General features: G+C 36.1%; 1 protein-coding gene across 2 annotated transcripts in view; it reads right to left on the bottom strand.

Moving 5' to 3' along the window:
• The window catches only part of PIK3C2G (phosphatidylinositol-4-phosphate 3-kinase catalytic subunit type 2 gamma), a 340,658-nt gene that overhangs the window by 103,508 nt on the left and 215,935 nt on the right, over window positions 1-21,215 (bottom strand). For both annotated transcript variants that reach the window (XM_032391756.1, XM_032391757.1), the window contains 2 exons: window positions 20,777-20,913; window positions 18,730-18,899 (listed from right to left, as the gene is read on the bottom strand). In XM_032391756.1, coding sequence (XP_032247647.1) covers window positions 18,730-18,899; window positions 20,777-20,913 — 307 coding nt within the window. The remainder of the gene's footprint in view (window positions 1-18,729; window positions 18,900-20,776; window positions 20,914-21,215) is intronic.

Below are 21,215 nucleotides of genomic sequence, written 5' to 3'. Positions count from 1 at the left end.
AAATGAATGGGTTCTCAGAGCTGAATTTTGTCATAACTAAATCTCCTTCTCTCTACAAAAATGCTGCCAGTGAATTTCCATCCTTCCTTCAAGGTTTAATTTACTCCCAGCAACTCCATGTAACCTCTTTGTCTGCAAAAACCCTTAAGTGGACCTTTGAATTTGGTAGCACTTTTTCTATATAGCTCACACATGTAGTCATCACTATCGCTAACATTTTACTAGAGTTTTTTTTTTTTTTTAAAGATTTTATTTATTTATTTGACAGAGAGATACAAAGCGAGAGAAGGAACACAAGCAGGGGGAGTGGGAGAGGGAGAAGCAGGCTTCCCGCTGAGCAGGGAGCCCGATGCGGGGCTCGATCCCAGGACCCTGGGATCCTGACCTGAGCCGAAGGCAGACGCTTAACGACTGAGCCACCCAGGCGCCCCTTACTAGAGTTTTAGCAATATTCCAGACTCTCATAATCAGAAAAAAATATATTTCTATGTATAAGAATTTTCTAATTTTTTTCCTACTCTTTATACTATATTTATTTTTATTATATTGAATAGAACTTTTGAAATAATTTTAAGAGAGTCTTAAATCGTACAACTTCCTTAAATTTTCTTTTCTAATGTGATATATATCCTTTTTTCTTCCATATGCTTGACCAAGTGGATTTCCCTTGGAAAGTTGTTGTAATTATGCTCAGGTTCATGTGATAACACATTTCCTCCTTCTGTGGTAACCACCATTATAAATCAAATGAAGAAACACCACAGCAGAAAGTCAAATACACAAAGAAACATATCTAAGTTAGAGAAAATATGAACTAATAATAATATTGAAGGACCCAATCTTAGCTGTGTTTAAATATTATCATAATCTAAATTTTCAGTGGGTCCAACAAAATAAAATGCTACATTTTTTCTATATGACTTGCATGACTCACTTCTGACCAATCTTTAAAATGACTTAGACTAAAATTTTCTATGAATGGAAAGAAGCTGCGCACATGAAACAGAATCCTATCCCATCCCTACAAGCTGTAAGAATCGTAGCTGGGATGTGCTTTATCAGTTCACTCAAATGCAAACCTAATCCGAGGTCATAGAATTAATGTATTGGAGACTATGTCTGGAATTTAAGCAATACTTATAAATCTGAGATATAAATTGGTTGTGGCAAGAGAGAAGATTGGAAACTATTTGATCTCTTAGAGTCCATACTGTTATTGCATTCTGATTCATATGCTGAAAACCTCTCACTTGTAGCTGGACAATTTTACCAGAAATTTCTTGTTGTGACTATCCTACTGTTTCTATTTCCAGATTAGTAGTTTTACTATTATTTGCCTAAGCCCTACCTGTTCTTGCTTCTGTACCTTTTACCTGTATTGTTTCCTGCTTCTGGCCATGTTTCTCTCTCTCTCTCTCTCTCTCTCTCTCTGTCTCTCACCTAATGTCCTAATTTTTTTTCTAGTAAGTCTTCTCTAATTTACCCATCCTTTGCCAATTTCTCTCCTACTTTGCCTTATCTTTTAATTTAGCCCTACAGCTAATATATTTTATTCTTTATAGTCTTAATTGTCTTATGACTTTTCCCCCAAATGACCTGTGTGATTTTCAAGGGGAGAGACATTATTTTCTTTCCTTTATCTACTCTTAATGTCTCAAACAATATTTTGATGGTATTCTGCAATGGATGCAACAGTAAATATACATAGCTCATGCAGTGAAAAAGTTAGATAATTTAACATTTATGTGGGAAGGCCATGTGAACATCTTATTTGTTATAATTCTGTCATTTCGTTGTCAAAGTTAATCTTTTTATTAACTTATAATCAGTCCTTCTCTGAAAGTATTATCCTGTAAAAATGCTGAGAATAATTTCTAGATGTCCAATATAAGTGAGAAGTAAGTAGTACTTTAAAAATGCATATATACTTGAGAAATTTAAGGATATTTCTGTTACAAACAAATACTAATTATTAAGGAGACAAATAAATTCATTTGATATGGGAAATAGCAGGACAATTAATAATTTGCTGTCTGTTATTATTTATGCATTAACTCCCCCTTTAACCATTTTGTAGATGTAATCTCCTTGTATAAACTCATTAGAATACTAAGATCATCATCATTGCACTGAGAGTGCATAAGTTTTCAGGATATGTCTCTCCATTAGGTGACTTTAATCCAGCTAGGGAGGCATGCACCCAAAATGTTAGAGTACTATAGTTATTTATCAACAAATATTTATTGAGCATCTACAATAGATATGTGTGAGGCTTATAGGTAAGGTTAAAGATTTTAAAAATAAATATTCTAAAAGCAATAAAAACGTATTGATAATAATGACAGTGTTTTGAAAAGGTCCCTCCAGCTGTAACATGGAGAAGAATTTGGAAAAGGGAAGGTGTATGTGAGTAGATCAGATAAGAGACTTTTGCAAAAGATTTTGATTAGATATGAGCATAGCTCAGATTAGGATTGTGTTATGCAGATACAGAGAAGTGGGAAGACAACAAATATTTTGAATCAAAAACCAAGAGGACTTCATATGGTTCAAAATGAAAAGGAGAAGAATGTTAGGAACACCTTTACATTTTTGGATTGTGTGTCAGGAAGACTATAGTGCAACGTTCAGAGTGGGTTCAGCTTTGAACGAGTTACTTTTGAGGTGTCTTTGAGACATACAGGAGCAGATGACAATGAGGTATTGTGATACTTATTTCCAGACCATAAAGAAAAGATCTAGCCTGGAGGTAAAATTTTGTGAGTTAGATTACTACTTTGACTACCTAAGGACCTCAGGACTCAAGAAACAACATGGTGGTGAATTCTTTGGGTGTTCTTTTTGCCACATATATTCCAAACATAGAGCTCAAGGAGATGGCAGTCTGAAAATGCCAGTGGGTGCAGACAAAAAAAAATTGCCAAGAAAAGCCTGCTCTTTCTAGCCAAAGGCCCAGGAAAAGGGTAGCCTAATGAGACAGAAAATTTTAGACAATAACCACTCTACTCCAGCCAAATATTGCAGAAAAACAAACTAACAAACAAACAAACAAACAAAAAACCCCCCAAAACATAACTCCACTCCCCCACCACACCAGTGAAGGCTCTAAAGGGATCCTAAAATTCCATTCTCACCAAGTTGTAATGAGGGACCTAAGTCCCCTGTCTGTGTGGTATCAGGGACAGTTGAGTAAGGAACTGGTATTGGTGGAGGTGTTACAGGATTTCTTTTTCTTTAGTGTCTTCAGTTCTTTGTCACGCCACTTTGAAGAATGAAGAGGAAGGAACCAGACCGGGGAAGTGTGGAGGCAGCAAAGGAAAGTTTATTGAGCCATAGTTATTGAGTGATAGTACAAAGTTCCCCAAGAAGGAGGGGACCCGAGAGGGTTGCCACCTGAGTTTCTAAGTCTAGGGGTTTTTATGGGCTGGTTGGTGGGCTGTTTTAATCTGATTAACACTCCACGTGCCTGTCATCCAATCAGGTTTTTGTCGTCTACCTATCATGTAGGAAAGAGTGGAGGGTTCCTTCCAGGGTGGTGTAAAAATCTTTTAAGTTTGGTTTCCTCTTAGGGCAGGAGCCCCTTGTCCCTGCCTGCCTTTCTTCCAACTATCCTGCATTAGAGGGGTAGACAAATAGATCATTTGAACAGGATAAATAACAGAAATAAACTCATGCAAATATGATTTTTGCAACTGATTTTTGGTGAAGGTGCAAAAGCAATCCAGTGGAAAAAGGATATAGGCTTTTGATCAGATGATACTGGAGCAACTGGACATTCATAGGCAAAAAGAGATCAAAACCTCATACCTAATATAAAAGTTAACTTAAAGTGGATTACAGACTTAAATATAAAATGTAAAACTATAAAACTTTTAGAAAAAAATGTAGAAGAAAATCTTTGGGATCTAGGGCTATGCAGAGAGTTTTTAAGAGAATAAAAAGACAAGTTATAGACTGGGAGACAGTTTTTGCAGATCACATAGCCAGCAGAAGAGTAGTACCTATAATTTATAAAGAAGTCTCAAAATTTAACTGTAAAAGAAAATCAAACAATATAATTAGAAAATTGGCAAAAGATATGAAAAGACAACAGAAGAGGATATGCAGATGGTAAATTAACACATGAAAGAACGTTCAACATCAGCTGTTAGGGAATGCAAATTAAAACCACAATAAGATATCACTACATACCTATCAGAATGGCTAAAATAAAAAGTTAATGACAATACTAAATGCTTGCAAGGTTATGGAGAAACTGGATCACTCATACATTGATGTGTTAATGTAAAATGGTATAGCTACTCGGGAAGACCACTTGGTAGTCCACTTGGTAGTTTCTTAAACAACAACAACAACAACGTGCAACTGATGTACAAAAGAAAGAATTCTTGAGATGTCTTTGGTGCAAAAAGATGGTTTTAGTAAAGCACAGGACCTGTGGGCAGAAAGAGTTGCCCTGTGGTCATGAGGAGTAGCCAATCATATAATTTCAAGTTGGGAGGAGGGTTAGGGATAGGAATTTTGGAAGCAAGGTTTCCAGGACCTGAAGGGGGTTGGTTTTGGTAGGAAAAGGTCATTTATCACTGTCTAGTAAGACCCTAGTCATGAGGCCCTGCAGATGTATATCAGTGGGTCATATGCTGGGGGGATGATTGCCAACATATATCTTGGGGGTTAGAGATAAAGGAAGTTTCCAAAGGAATTTTTATATGTTAAAGTAGACTTACAGGATCCTGGGCTGCTGGGATAATGTTAAGCTAAGACTGATTTGCTCTTAGCAAAGTATTAACTTCCAGGCAGCTGAGTTCCTAGAGGAATGTCACTCTGCCTGTTTCAAGAACTTGTCAGTGGGCTGTAAGTAGTATGGAAATTTAATTTTTCTTTTGCCTTTGTTTCCCACATCACAACTACCATACAACCTGGCAATTATATTTTTGGAAATTTGTCTCAGAGAAATGAAAATTTATATTCAGACAGAAGCCTATACATGACTGTTCATAGTAGCTTTATTTTTTAAAAGATTTTATTTATTTATTTGAGAGAGAGAGAGGGGAGAGAGAGCGTGAGTGGGGGGAGGGAGCAGGGGGAGAGGGAGAAGCGGACTCCCCACTGGAGCAGGGAGTCCTAGTGAGGCTCGATTCCAGGACCCTGGGATCATGACCTGAGCCGAAGGCAGATGCTTAACCATCTGAGCCACCCAGGCACCCCCATGGCAGCTTTATTTGTAATACCTAGAAACTGGAAATAATCCAGATGTCCTTCCATCAGCAAATAATTAAACAAACTGTGGTTTATCCATACTATGGGCTATTATTTGTCAATAATAGGAACAAACTACTGATACACAGAACAGCTTGGGTGGCTCTCCAGAGAATTATGCTGTGTGAAAAAGCCAATCCCAAAAGGTTACATACCATCTGATTACATTTACATAATATTCTTGAAAAGACAAAATTATAGAAATGAAGAACAAATTAGTGGACAAGAATGGAAGGGGACAAGGGTGAGAGGAAAGTGAATATGACCATAGAAGGGCAACAAAGAATACTAGGGGCTTTGAAACTCTTCTGCATCTGGACTATATCAATATCAATATCCTGGTTATGATATTATACTACGATTTTATAAGATGTTACTGTTAGGGGGAACTGGCAAAGGGTACATGGGATTCCTTTGTATTATTTCTTACAACTGTATGTGAATCTACAATTATCTCAAAATAAAATGTTAAATAAAAATTTGTATGAGTCATCTGGATATTGATACTGATAGAAGCCTTGGGTGGCTGATACTAGTTTGGTGGAGACTGCAGGGAGTTAAGAGAAGAGGGTTAAGATGAGTCTTGTGGAATTTAACATTTAGTGGTATGGTACAAGGGAATCTCCTGCATTGAATACTGAGAAAGGGAAAAAAAACCAGAGAGTGATAAACTATTCAAGAAGGCAAGTGGAGAGGTATTTGGAGGAAGGAGAAGTTAATACCATTGAAATCTGCTGATAAATCAGGTAAAATAAGGAATGGATTTATTGAATTAAACACTATGCAGGTCATTGTTGATCTTATCATTTTTAAAAGATTTACTTATTTATTAGAGAGAAAGAGAAAGAGAGAGAGCGTGCACCAGGGGGAGGGGCAGAGGGAGAGGGAGAGAATCTCGAGCAGACTCCCCTGCTGCTCAATCCCAGGACCCTGAGATAGACCTGAGCTGAAATCAAGAGTCAGTTGCTCAACCTACAGAGCCACCCAGATGCCCCTGATTTTATCATCTAATAAAGCATAAAGTCAGATTGAAGTGGTTATGGAATGAAAAGTAAGGAAAAGATGTCAAGAATTTAGACAACTCCTTGAGGAAGTTTGTGATGAGCAAAGTGGCATGGAAATTGGGCATTTGAGGCAAGGTTATTTAAACTTTGGAGAGACAAGGATATTTAAAAGGATTATTTAAGAGGGAGAGGATAAATATGCAAGGAAAAATGAATTATTGATAGTATAATGTATGTTAGGAGGTGGGTGGGAAATGGCTCTAAAGCACAATGGAGGGATTGGTTTAGAAGGGAAAAACAAATCTACTCTAACATGAAGGAAGAAGTTTATGTAATTAAGATGTAATTAAGTTTGTGAGTTTTGTATTGAGTAGAAAAGCAGGCTCTGTTACTGTTTCTATTTTCCCAATAAAGTAGGAGTTGTGGTTGTCTATCTAAGTAGGGAGTGGAGAATAATGGTTAGGAGGGATCTGAATTTCATCCTGCAAGAATAAAGTACAAATCCTTGTGGAGCATGAAATAGTGAGATGAGCACAGAAGCATTGTGGGATTGCTGGGCTGTGAGGACAGCCTATTTGAAAATGGGGACAATTTTTGCCCTGTAGTCTTGATGGTTTCTTTTTTTTTTTTTTTTTAAGATTTTTTATTTATTTATTTGACAGAGAGAGACAGGCGAGAGAGGGAACACAAGCGGGGGAGTGGGAGAGGGAGAAGCAGGCTTCCTGCTGAGCAGGGAGCCCGATGCGGGGTTCGATCCCAGGACCCTGGGATCATGGCCTGAGCTGAAGGCAGACACTTAACAACTGAGCCACCCAGGCGCCCCTCTTGATGGTTTCTTGCAGCACTTGGCTGCTGTGGTGTAGCACAGAGAAAGATGAGTGGGTTATGGCACATGCTTATCTTCTGCCTTCACACTTTTATTCACAATACTCGACTGTTAAATATAGGCTTCTTTCTTCTTTTTCCCACTAATTTAAGCTCTCACACTTTCTTCAAAGTCCTGCTATTGTTACACTTCCTCTTGAAATCTTCTCAATATCACTAGCCCTCACAGTGGAGACTGCCCTATTCTGAAATATATTTTTAAGGAAAATGGACCAAGCATCCTAATTGTAATGGATATCCTCTGAAATAACTGAGGTGCTGTATCCTTAAAATGAGTGGTCTTCCATTTATTGTTTTATTCCTTAAGCAAATATATACATACTTTAAAAATGAATGATGTTTGATTTTTTTTTTAATTTTTTTATTGTTATGTTAATCCCCATACATTACATCCTTAGTTTTAGATATAGTGTTCCATGCTTCATTGTTTGTGCATAACACCCAGTGCTCCATGCAGAACGTGCCCTCCTCAATACCCATCACCAGGCTAACCCATCCTCCCACCCCCCTCCCCTCTAGAACCCTCAGTTTGTTTTTCAGAGTCCATCGTCTCTCATGGTTCTTCTCCCCCTCCGATTTCCCCCCCTTCTGAATGATGTTTGATTTTAAAGTATTGAGCACATAAGCTATTTAAGGACACCATAATTCACAGAAGTAACTTCCTCCAGTGTGAATTCTACAGTCTAGATAATAACCCTTGGGCTTCATCCCAACAGCTCAGAGTGGTCTTTGGCCATCCGAAGTTCAATAAAACAGTCCCTGGTGGGCTCTGAAAACTAGAGTCACATCCCACAAGCATTTAACTTCTCTTAGCTATTTTTATTAGATGGCTTTTTTTAAATATGAGAAAAAAAATTAAAAGAGAATGACAATTGTGCCTGCTTTTTCACCCTGAGAGCACATTGCCCATAGATGGGAGAGTGGCCCTGCTACTTTACCACATGGTCTTAGTTTGTGAATGCCTCTCACAGTACAATCATCTTGCAACATATTTGACTGTAGATGTTAAAGATATGAATTTAATATATATCGTGGCCATAAATGCAGGTAACTAACTAAAGAAACAGCCATCTGTCCCAGTACTGGAGAGAAAAGGGAGTGTGCTGGGATTATTGAGAAATGGGAGTATCAGTTTCCTACATGGCATCTTCCCAAGGGTCCTACCACCTACTGCGCATGATTTTGGACAAGTTATAACAACTAAGACTTTTCTCTGTCTTAGTTCTTGATCTGTAAATTAGAGAAAATAATAGCAGCTGCCTCAAAGAGTTCCTGTGAGGATTAATTAGCTAATGCATACCAAGTACTTATGAGGCTCTAAAGGGTAATTTTGACAATTTCCTTTAGAATCTGATTCCCTATACCAGATGATGCAGCATCACATTAAGGAATGCTTCCTTTTTGCCACTTCCAGTGATAATACTGAGCGATGTGAGAAGAACTACCTATTTCAATGTTGCTGATGGAGGCAGGGGATCTGGAGAGTGAAATGGAAAGACAGAGAACTCTATGAAGGATTCATGACAATAGAATCTGTCTCCCGGGCTCTGTGAACATATATATTTCTTTTTTTTATACTATAGTTCATCTAGTATTTACTTGAGCAACTGAAAATGTCAGTAAATGGACATAAACTTTAGTCCCAAACTTTAGACTCAAGTGTTTGAATATGTATTTGTACCCTGAATTGAAATGTGGGACTCAGTAATGAGATATATTTTATTTTTATTACTGAAATTATTATTATTAATTTCATGAATTTCAGATGGTTTTGCCCCCAGGAAATATCACAGTAACATTAAAATATATTTTCTTAGAGATTTAAAAAATTGCAGACTCCCATCATAGTGAATGGTGATATTAGTATACAAATAAATGAATGCAGAAAACAGAATACATTGGAGAATGTTTAAGCCTACACTTTTCCTGATATCACAAACGACCTACATTTCAGAGAACACATTTTGCTGTCCAACAGAAACAACCCAAGTCTCTTGTCTAATATCTATGAGTTAATTGAGAAGGCAAATTTGGAATCTTCATTGGATAGGATAGAACCTCATATAATTACACAACACAGGAAATCTCCTATGTGCAATATAGAGAAAACATTAAGGGTGCATGTACATTACCAAAAGAACATTTAACGCCCCATGAGATCTCCAAGTTCTCAGCAATTATTAACTAAGGGGACTCTCACCAATAATCTGTTAAGTGTAAAATATGTTTTTTTTTCCTCCTAGTCTAGCCTCTTGTAGATACACTGTGGGTCCATAGACTCTGAGAGAACCCTGATCTTAAACTGCTTAGAAACTTTAGATACTGACTCTGGTGTTCCTGTCAGGCTCAGATACATTATCTCTCTTGTTTGAAAAGGGTTGTTAGAACAGCTACCTCTTAAAATGATCAGTCGTACTTTCTTAAGTTTGATATTTTGGGTGTGAATTTATAGTAGGTCAGGATTTTATGAGGACAAGAAGAGATTGGTCAGGTCAGCACCTCTAAAATCTCATGTTTCCTCCTTTGAGTTTAAGTTCAAGAATAAGTGTACAGTTATGCTTTGCATGGAATTCCAGAGTATGCTTGGAACAGATGTTAGTCTAACTATGAGGAAAAGATTATCAATGCCATAATGCTTGTGTAAAATTGGATTGTATTATCACATCTTAAATAGGATTAGGTTCTCAAATCAAGTTGGAAATGAAAATCAAGAATAGTCCAAGTTGCCTCTGAAAACATTTAAATCGCCCATAAAGTTACCATTTGCATGATCAAAATTTATGAATCATGCTTGAAATGGACATTTTATCTCTTACTAAGTTTAACACCATGAGTTAAACTCTGTATAGGAGTAGGTACTGTTTCTTCAGTTGGACACCAGATGAAGTTTTTATACTAGGCTCACGTTTAGGAGATATGTGTAACCTTTCTTTAAAAACTAGATTCAGACTCAGTTGAATCTATAAGATGCTTATATTGACAAGCACATTGTACCTTCGACTAACTGAGGAGAGCTTGCATATCCTCCATGTCAAGCATACTTTGTTCATAATGGAGTACAGACACACTGAGTGCCAGAAGGCAGAATCCTCCCACTATTTTAATTGTTCTCTCTCCCTCTCTTCTTCGCTCTCTCATTTTGTTCCTTTTATTCCCTCTTTCTCAAACACTCCATCCTTTCTTAAGCACTTAATCATCCCCCATTCTTCTCATCTGAAAACTTACAAGTCTCTCTTTGAAGAAAATGCATTTTTTTTTTTTTTTAATTGGAGGAACTGTTTTCTACATATACTGGGAAGGAGGTAGATATAAAAAAGGTTACTCAGAAGAAACCAGATAATAAAACCTAGTGGAATAATAAGGGGGGTGGGAGAAGGAGAAATGATAGTGAGTAGATGAAAATGACGGAACAAACTTTCTCTGGCAATAAGTCTATCTGAGAGTACTTTGAACATCAGAGCACTATTCAGATATTAGTTGTAGTTTGCCTGGGACTGGCTTTGTGAAACTTATAGTGTACCAATTTTTTTTTCAATTATTTTGTTGTGGTAGAATGCACATTACAAACAATTTATCATCTCAACAATTTTTAAATGTATAGTTCAGGGGTATTAAATATATTCATAATATTGTGCAACCCATCGCCATCATCCATCTGCATAATTCTTTTCATCTTATAAAACTGAAACACTATACTCATTAAACAATAACTCCCCATTCCCCCCTCCACCCAGCAGCTGGCCACCACTATTTTGCTTTTTGTTTCTATGATTGTGATTACCCTAAGTACCTCATGTAAGTGAAATCATGCAGTATTTGTCTTTTTGTGGCTGGTTTATTTCACTTAACATAATGTCCTCAAGGTTCATCCATGTTGTAGTACGTGTTAGAATTTCCTTCCTTTTAAGGCTGAATAATATTCTATTGTATCTATATGCCACATTCTGCTTATCCATTCATCTGTAATGGACCCTTGGTTTGCTTCCACATTTTAGTTATTGTGAATAATGCTGCTATAAACATGAGTGTACAAAGATCTCTTTGAGACCCTGCTTTCAATTCTTTTGAGTACATACCCAGAAGTAGAATTGCTGGATCATATGGTAATTTTTTATAAGTTTTTTGAGAAACATAATATTTTTTGAGGCCATACTCTGTCCCATAGTAGTGGGACCATTTTACATTTTCACTAACATTGTACAGGAGGTCCAATTTCTTCTCATTCTCACCAAGACTTGTTTTCTGTTTTTTAATATTATCCATCTTAATCGGTGTGAGGTAATGATTATCAAATTTTGAGTCTCATTCCCCAGACTCCCATATGTAGACTTTTTACCATTAACTAAAAATCCCTTGGTAAATTTGTAGTTAGAATAACAGAATATAGCAGGTTATTAATAATTTTATCTTCAGAAAAATTGTACTTTCTTAGGTCAAGAGAGGTAAATTTTATGACATTTTTGTAGTGATCCTTCAATCAACCAAAACTGAGCCTCTGCTAAGTGTCAGGAACTAGCTAGGTGCTTAAGATACAAAGATGCCCTTAAGGCACTCACAGTTGGAGAGGTATTGGGAAGTGTGCTTTTTTTCAGATACTGCTTTCAGTAAAAAGAACCACAATGTTTATTAATAAACAACGGTGTGAATAACAGACCAATGAGACTCACCTAATTTCAAAGAACATTAAGATAGTAATTAAAGCATGTAGGAGATCATTAATGCCTATATAGCATCTGGATTACTATGAATATTACATTAAATCAGAATGATTAGAGTAAGACAAAAAAATCTTTTAATCTGTTAAGGGAGTTTTTTTTTTTTCAAGGATGGTTTTAAATTAAGGATATTTAGAATATAAACATTACAATACCCAAATTAGAAATTAAACAAAAAATTTTTAAATCAGTGGTAATTAACTATTGAAGATAATGTCAAGATGATTATAGATACAGGGAATTTTTATGACTAATATTGAGATGAAAATTCTGAGATTAATTATATTTGGTGATTGGTGATCTACAGGGATAAAGCTTGAAAAGGGTATAAACCATGCTACAAGAAGATATTTACATAATATTTTGGTTATCTTCATGTAAATATTTTAATAGGAAAAGGAAAGAGTTGAAATTTTATTTTGTCTGTGTTCTGGAATGATTTTTCATCTGTTTTAAATGGATTTATGTCCTCTGATATGCTGGCATATATTTAATAACCAACTCATTTTTTTTTTTTTTTTTAGAAAAAAAGAAAGCTCTTACTTGTGACATTTGTCAATTTTCATGGTGTATATATATATTTTCACTATAGCTGGTTTCAGGCTACCAAAGTGATGTCATTGAACATGGAGCTGAGAAGGAATACACACAATATGCTCTTGCAAGCTAGAGGGATCTAGGTCTAGCACACTTCTTATGTCTGAAATTATATCAGAAGTCAAGAATGACTTGGTTAAGGGCACCTGGGTGGCTCAGTCGTTAAGCGGCTGCCTTCGGCTCAGGTCATGATCCCAGAGTCCTGGGATCGAGCCCCACATCAGGCTCCCTGCTCAGTGGGAAGCCCGCTTCTCCCTCTCCCACTCCCCCTGCTTGTGTTCCTGCTCTTGCTGTCTCTGTCTCTGTCAAATAAATAAATAAAATCTTTAAAAAAAAAAAATGACTTGGTTAAATACTTTACAGTCTAAATAAATCCGAAGAATAATGCAACCAACAAGATTGCAATGCAATCAGACAACAAGCCTCAAAGTCAGAGAACTTTAAGGACTAATAGTTCAACTCATGAATTTCAGAGTGCATACTTTAAAAAAAGTACCAAAATAAGATATTTAAATAATTTAAAACACAAAGACACAATAATCACCTAGAGATGCAGTCTCATTTCTTGTCACTTTGTTTGGAGTACTTACATTACAGTTAATTACAATATTTCTAGAGGCTTTACGTGATGCTAGACACTCTTCTAAGCACTTTACATGTATCAGTTAATCTTCAAAAAAATCTGTTTCATAAAAAACTAAATTGAATCACAGAGAAGCCATTTGTTCAAGGTCACATCATTAGTACATTGTAGTACGGAATTAAAAAAAAAATCATACAATTTATCTCCAAGGTATCTAAGCTTAACCACCACTCATACAACCTCTAAAATTAAAGACTTCATGCAAGTCTAGCATTACTGAAGTGAAAGACCATATTGACTGTGAAAATATAGTTTGAAAAAATAAAAATATGAAACAATGAATTAGAAGAACAATAAACATCACCAATAAAAGATCTTCCTTAATTTTTCCTCCTCCATAAGAGAAAGTCACCATCAAGAAATTACTGAGTTGAAATTTACAGTTTATTACAATGATATCTTTTAAATAATGAAAAATTTGCTATATAGAAATCATTGTTACAGAGGAAATTTGAGTGAAAAATTGTGGATGCATAATTTGGTAACCACTTTAATTTGAATCTTTGTGAGAGAAAATAAAGAAACAAGATAATAATTAAGCAATATTTCAAAAGAAAAACCAATTGGCTTCAGAAAGTTGGTGAAATTCCTCATTGTTTCCATTGTAAGGGTTAGCCAAATTTTCCCCAGAATCATTAAGGAATGCTAGGGCTGAATTGCCCTGTGATTTAATCCATTGGTATAAATTCTCTTTATCTAATCTCTTAATTAAAACCAATAAGGAAGGATTGTTTGTTTATATATAGGATCTGAAATCCTTCATATTCATAACTGAGATGACAATTCTTTTTTTTCTTCAAAGTTAGAAAGTCTACAGGAGCTCCCAATTTGGTCCAAGCATGGGCTTTCCAGATTTCTGGGAAAATGAATTCAGAGGAATGGTTCAGGGACACCGGGCAAGAATTTCAAATGAGAGTGTTGCTGGGCTAACTCAATATAATCCAAGAATCAGGAGAGCCAATGTCTATGGACATTTTCTAAACAGAATCACATAAATGTTTAGTGTGAGATGTTCTGGAATGGTGATGTAAATATGAATATAAAAGGGCAATGGCCCAGCAAGAAATCAGTTTCTTTCTCAAGATCCTGCTTGTAAGGAAAACATCACCTCATTGCTCTTGCTTTTAAGGAAACCAAAGATCAAAGGAAAATTTATTCCCAGACACACTACATCTGGTTCTGCTCTGTTGGTCTGCTAATTTCCATTATTAAATTCTGTATCCTTGGCTAAAGGATATATCTACAACTTAGAGGGGGTCCTATGTATGTACGTGATTTCTTTTTTGCCAACCCATAAACCATCTACAACTGGAAACTACTACTCTATATGTGCAGTTGAGCAATGATTTAGGCAAGTGTATTATGAAGTGAAATTAGCTGATATGTGTTAGTGATCCTTAAAAGTTAGTAACCTAAAAATTTATACAAATATTTTCCTCCTCTATGTTTTTAAGGAGTAGATAGTAGTATAAACACATGGGTCTGGGATACATGTATTTTCTTGTCTCAGTGGGTGCAGCATTTTATCTTAAGGAGTATGATCCTGGGTTATTACTGGCTATTACTAGAGCATTATATGGCTTTGCTAGACTGTGAGAGATTAGCATAGTCCTAGGGCATGATTTACATACTTGGCTTTGTACTTTATGAGCCGGTTATTAATATGTCTAGTATGTGTTTAGAAGAAGTTAGGTGAAGCTAGGCTTTTCTCTAAAGATCAGGTCTATAATGTAAAAAATGTAGTATAAATAAGAATGTTCATGTGTCATAGGGGGATACAGAGGTTTGATTTATAAGAAACCTATTGTCAACCTAGCAACCAATAAGAACAACCAATGGTCCTAGGACAGAAGAAGTCAGTTATCTTATAAAACAACATTCAAATGAACTCTTGAAACAGCCAAAGAGACTTGGAAGAAAATTATTAGAATACAATTCAAAAGATATAGGAGTAATAATGAGTAGGAATAGTTCAGTTTAACTTTTAAACTCAGGGCAGAAGTATCAGTTTTAAGACAGAAATCCAAGGAGACATTGCTAATGAGTCTTACATAGCCACTGATGGAGATAAAATCTTGCAAATAATAATCCAAATGGATCATAGTGCTGCAGTTGGCCCCCTTAACTTGTGAACAATAATCAATAATCTCAAAGGAAGATAGTGCCAACTTCATTTTCATTGATCCAATCAATAATTATTGAATTATTGAACGATTGAATGATTCCCTATGAATGGTTTATTACCTGATAAGCAATATTAAGAACCTACTATGACTGGGCGCCTGGGTGGCTCAGTTGGTTAAGCGACGGCCTTCGGCTCAGGTCATGATCCTGGAGTCCCAGGATCGAGTCCCACATCGGGCTCCCTGCTCGGCAGGGAGTCTGCTTCTCCCTCTGACCCTCCCCCCTCTCATGCTCTCTCTCATTCTCTCTCTCAAATAAATAAATAAAATCTTTAAAAAAAAAAAAAAGAACCTACTATGAGTAAGGATCTGTGCGGGGTACATTTTCATGTACCTCAGACATTGCACAAAAAAGATTTCAAATTGCCAAAAGAGGACCTGAATAGACATTTTTCCAAATAAGACATACAAACAGCCAACAGATATATGTAAAGATGCTGAATATCACAGATCATCAGGGAAATGCAAATCAAAACCACAATGAGATACCACCTTATAGCTGTTAGAATGGCTAGTACCAAAAAGCAAGAAAAAACAAATGTTGGTGAGGATGTGGAGAAAACAAAACTCTTGTGCAGTTGGTAGGAATGTAAATTGGGTAGTCTCTATGGAAAGTAGCATGGAGGTTCCTCAAAAAGTTAAAAACAGAAGTACCATATAATCCAGTAATTTACATGAAGAAAATGAAAACATTAATTTGAAAAAATATATGCACCCCTATGTTTATGTCCATCAGTAGATGAATAGATAAAGATGTGGCATATATACACAATGGAATATTACTCAGCCATGAAAAAGAATGAAGTCTTGCCATTCATGACAACATGAATGGTTCCAGAGAGTATCAGGCTAGGTGAAATAAATCAGACAGAGAAAGACAAATACCATATGTTTTCACTTATATGTGGAATCTGAAAAACAAAACACAACAAACAAACAAACAAACAAAAAACAGAGACAAACTCATAAATACCCAGAACTGGTAGTTGCCAGAAGCGAGGGAAGTAGGAGGTAGCAACATAGATGAAAGGGATTAATAGGTACAAACTTCCAGTTATAAAATAAATAAGTCACAGGGATGAAATGCACAGCATAGGGAATATAGTTAATAATATTGTAATAACTGTGTGGTGACAGATGGTGACTACATTTGTGGTATTCTGTAATATATAGAATTGCTGAATCACTATGTTGTACACCTGAAACTAATATAATATTATATGTCAAAAAAACTGCCAAATGTAGAAGCAGCAGTAGCTGTTGTAATATTAATAAACAAGCAAATTTGCCTCCACCTTTTCTATAGACCCTGGTACATATCTCCATTACAGCACTTACCATATTGTTTAGTAACCTATTCTTTACTTTTTATGTTTCCCTGAACTTTTTCTGTGGGACTGAAATATTTTTATTCCTTTTTTAACCCTATGGTCAACGCTGTTGCTGGTTAAATAAATAAGGGTTAACCCAAATTTCCAGTAGACCATACAGCAAAATAAACAAAGATGTCAAAACTATAATTTAATCTTTAAATTTCTGGGGAAGAATGGATTCTAGGGAAAGCATGTTATGTGAGTAAATTATGTATATGCTCATGTATGTTAATTTACATTTGTCTTTCATAAACTAGGTATCCTGCCTCTATGGATGTTCTAATATAATAGTCTGTACAACTCTTTATCTGCCCTGTCCACATCTTATAGTGATTATTTATGTTTTTGTCTTCCAGTATTCTAAGAAAGAGCAAACCCCATTGAGGTGGTAAATGTGGACTATTACCCTTTGTGTCCCCAAGGTTTATTACAGTCCTCGGCACACAGACCATCCTCAGTAGATTTTTAAGGAATGAATGCAGATGTGGTGAATTTTCTCAATGTAGTTAGCATAGAAGACAATATATTGAAAAGAATAACAAGTGAAATGATTCCATTTGTATGTCTCTACAAAATAGGGAAGATCATATTATGTAGTTTATGCTTGCATTTTAATACCAGATAATGGCCATCTAATGAAAGTTCATCATGCTATATTGTAGGAGACATTATTTCTTCTTTGGGGGAGCTGCTTTTAGCTAAAAGTGACTGATTAGTCTTTAGAATGGTTTGATCCCATTTCTACTTTCAGGTGAAGTATCTTTTTAAAGCAAGGGATTTTTAGTCTTAAACTTTGGGTTTCCTTGCCCCAATTCAAATAAAGAAAACAAAAACTTATTCAGCCACCAATTCTTTTTGGGTTCAGTAAATGACATAATTATTTGTTAAGACCAAAATCCAGGAGTCATCCTTGAATGTTTTCCTTTCTTCTCCTACCTGCTAAGCCCCTCCCCCAGCCCATTAATCATGGCCAGTGTCCAATCAATTAGCAGGTTCTATGACTCTGACTCCAAAATATATTCTCAATCTGTCAGTTTTTACCACTTCTTTTCCATTAAGGTCTTGCCTTAATCATTGTAGTTGACTCCTAACTGGTCTCATTGCTTCACAGGACAGCAGGAAAGAGTTTTGAAATCCACTGAAATCCATCAATGGCTTGCCCCTGAACCTAAAATAAAAGCCAACCTCCATACCATGTCCTCAGTGCCCTACTTGATCTGGCCTCCACTGAAATCTTCACCTTAACCTCCTACCACCTGCTCCTCTCCATCCACCTCTAGGCCCTAGGCCTTCTTGTCATTGGAACATACTAGGCTTATTTCCATGTGCATGACTGTTATTTTTGCTGTTCTCTCTTCTTAGGATACTATTCTGATGGATTTCTGCAAGGTGGATCATTAATTACACAGTGTCTCTCATCTCTTCCTAGAGGCCTCTTTAAAAATAGCATCCCTGCTCCAGTCACCCTCTATCCCATTTCTTTACTTCAGTTTCTTATTAATAAATTAAACTCCTCATTTCCTCATATTATTTCTTTGCATGCTAACTTGTTTAATGTGTGTCATCTCTACTAGAAAGAGATTAGGGTTTGTGTCTGCCTTGTTTACTGTTATATCCTCAGAGCCTTGAATGGTAGTTGCTCACTAGGTATTTTTGGAATGATTCAAGGCTATTTCAGTGTAGGAGATGTGCTAGTTTTATGATACTTAGACCAGGGGTGGTGACTGCTATGGGCAATATACCAGATGTATTGAGACCATGAATTCATGCCTCATTGTCCATTCAAGGTTTATAAGAAAATGAAAATATTATATTTCAGACAATTCAGCCTGGAACAGGATTAGTATCTCAGGGGAGAAGTCCACTAACAATTTGAGGAAACCTAATTTGTTCCATTAACAATCTATTGAAAAAATATTTCCTTCAATCTTATTAGATATATAAACATGTTTATGTCATCTGGGGGGAGACGGGGAGCAAGTCATCTGCTGGGTTTCTATGCCATTACATGTTACATAACACTCTAGGACATTGCTTAATTACTGTAATAAACATTATTTGCACACTGACCTTTTTATCCCTCCAAATGTTTGTGCATGACCTAGGAATTTTCCAAAGTCAATATGAAACATGTGGCCTGACTTTGTCAGCATGATATTGTCGTTATGTCGGTCACAGACTCCCAGGATGAACGTTACCACACACCAGCCAGCACAGGAATAGAAAAAGTTCCTCAAGGCCTAATCAGTTGAAAAACAATAACACAAAGATAACACACACACACAAAATAAGCAAATGCATTAGCATCAGAGCTAATGGTAAAAACTATCATAAAAGGCAAAATTACATAATCGAGTACTACTTCTACATCTCAGTTGAGAGAAGATTATGATTAAATGACTGGTTCTTGATAGGCTACAGAAGAACATGAAGCAACCTCTTCTTTGGCCTAATGGATGTTTTCATTGAAATTGTGCAAAATATCTCTTTTACTCAGACAGATCTAATTTTCTTAGTTTATTGAAGAAGATTCCTGGTGTGGTTTTTTGATGTCTCAAATATACAATATTGAATGATTTTTTTTCAAGGTAAAAGAAGGAACAAAATGATTCAATATTGCCTATCCCCAGAAAAATTTAAAATATCTATTTTGAATCTTTGAATTTTTAACACAGAAAAAGCCATATTGAGATATATGTAATATTTTATGTTTATCTTTATAAATAGGTAATCCAGTTGCTATCCCAAAGTGATTTGGTACAGTATATATCAGTGAATGTCTGTGTGGGTGGAAGTAGATTACTACTGAGTCAATTTTGCCTTCTGTTTCTTTAAGAAACAGAGGTTTCTTGCCAAAATTACTCTTTATTTTCAAAATGGTCTCCTGGGTACACATCATTTTCATCAATGATGCAACTTTGACTGTAACCATGGTGTAACCATGAGTGAGTGGTTGGGCCACAGTAATGGGTCTCCTAGAATGGTGTGGCTGACCTGCTGAAGTGGAAATCTGTGTCACTGAACTCTATGTCTTAGTTGTCGATATCCCAAGTACCTGAACAAGTCATTTAATTTGTCTCTCTAGATATTTTTCACTTATAAAGTGAAGATAATAAAAGATATCCTTACATGGTAGTTGTGAAGAGCAAATGTATGTGAAAATACCTCAAATAATATAACCCCAGAGATTTGTTAAAACTCAAGCTATAATTTTGGGAATGGCTAAAAAATAGATTTCAAGATAATGTCATCTTATCTTTGTTATTTGACCTCCAAAGGCCTGTATTTTGTTCTACTCTAACCTCACAGAAGTCTGGAATAGATCAACTCTTGGGTCTCTCTATCATGGCCTGTTCTAACTCGGGTGACCAATTGTCCCAGTTTACTCAGGACTGAGGTGTTTCCTAGGATGAAGGAATTTCAGTGCTCTGGACAGTTCCAAGCAAACTCAATGTTAGCCTATATTGTATCTTTGTGTGAATTAGCATAAAGGTACCTCTGCTTCCGGGTAGACCCTGTTGTACCAGTTCATGCCTTGGCAAGTAGAACAAAGCCTGGTTTTAACCAACTCATCCCCTTAGCTGGGAGCCCTGGTGTAGGGCAGAATCTGCACATCTGTACACTGCAGGCCAGATGCCAGTATGAAGTAAAGTGGGAAAAAAGGTTTGCAGTCAAATAAAATGCTACATTTTGTAAAGTTCTGAGATGCTAAAACAAAAACGAAAACGAAAACCAAAACCAAAACTCTATTATGCCTTCTGCAAACACTGAAAGAATAAGGCCTGGAAAAGTAGAGCTCAGCAGAAGAAATGCATTGCAAAGGAAGGAGGGGGATTTATAGAAATTGGAGATTGTGTACAGACATGCAGAGGTAACTTGAAAGAGATAGTTTCAAGGAACATCATCTCAGAAGAGATAGCTGTAGGAAGTAAAACCAAATACAGAAATTTTACCTAGTTAATATACCATTTAAACTGGATCATTATTACTAAGCTGATGACAGTGAATTAGAACTCAAGGTGTACTTAATTTACTTTTTTATAAACCACATTAGCTAATGATCCAGAGCATATTCTTATTTAGTACATTATTTAAAATTAGCTACAGCAGGACAAACCTTTTCATAATCTGCCTTTAAATGGTTGTGCTGACTGAACCACTTTTTGATTGTGTTTTCTTTCAATGGTCCTATCAGTCCAGAATGGCGATGGATCTTTGCTAGGGTTATGGCATCGGGTACCATCTGCACCAACCCTGGTTGATAAAAAAGAGATTATAGAAATAATTCTTTCTTCACAGGATGAGGAATACTTAGGAAACACATCTTGATCTACGTAACAATGATAGTTGCCAGCACTACGTGGGTTACCCTTTTCTTTGCAAACCTTCTTTTCTGAAGGAGACTTACCTAGATGGCCTTTCTAATTTTTCCAAATCCTAGGGGGCAATGAGGCAATCTGTAGTGTTTGGGATCACATCTATCAGAAGAAAGAAGAAAGAAAAAGAAAGAGAAAGAAAGAAAGAAAGAAAGAAAGAAAGAAAGAAAGAAAGAAAGA

This window comes from Phoca vitulina, unplaced genomic scaffold (assembly GCF_004348235.1).
Source record: "Phoca vitulina isolate PV1807 unplaced genomic scaffold, GSC_HSeal_1.0 scaffold64, whole genome shotgun sequence".
NCBI classification, from domain to species: domain Eukaryota; kingdom Metazoa; phylum Chordata; class Mammalia; order Carnivora; family Phocidae; genus Phoca; species Phoca vitulina.
This window is presented reverse-complemented; position numbering and strand designations above follow the sequence as displayed.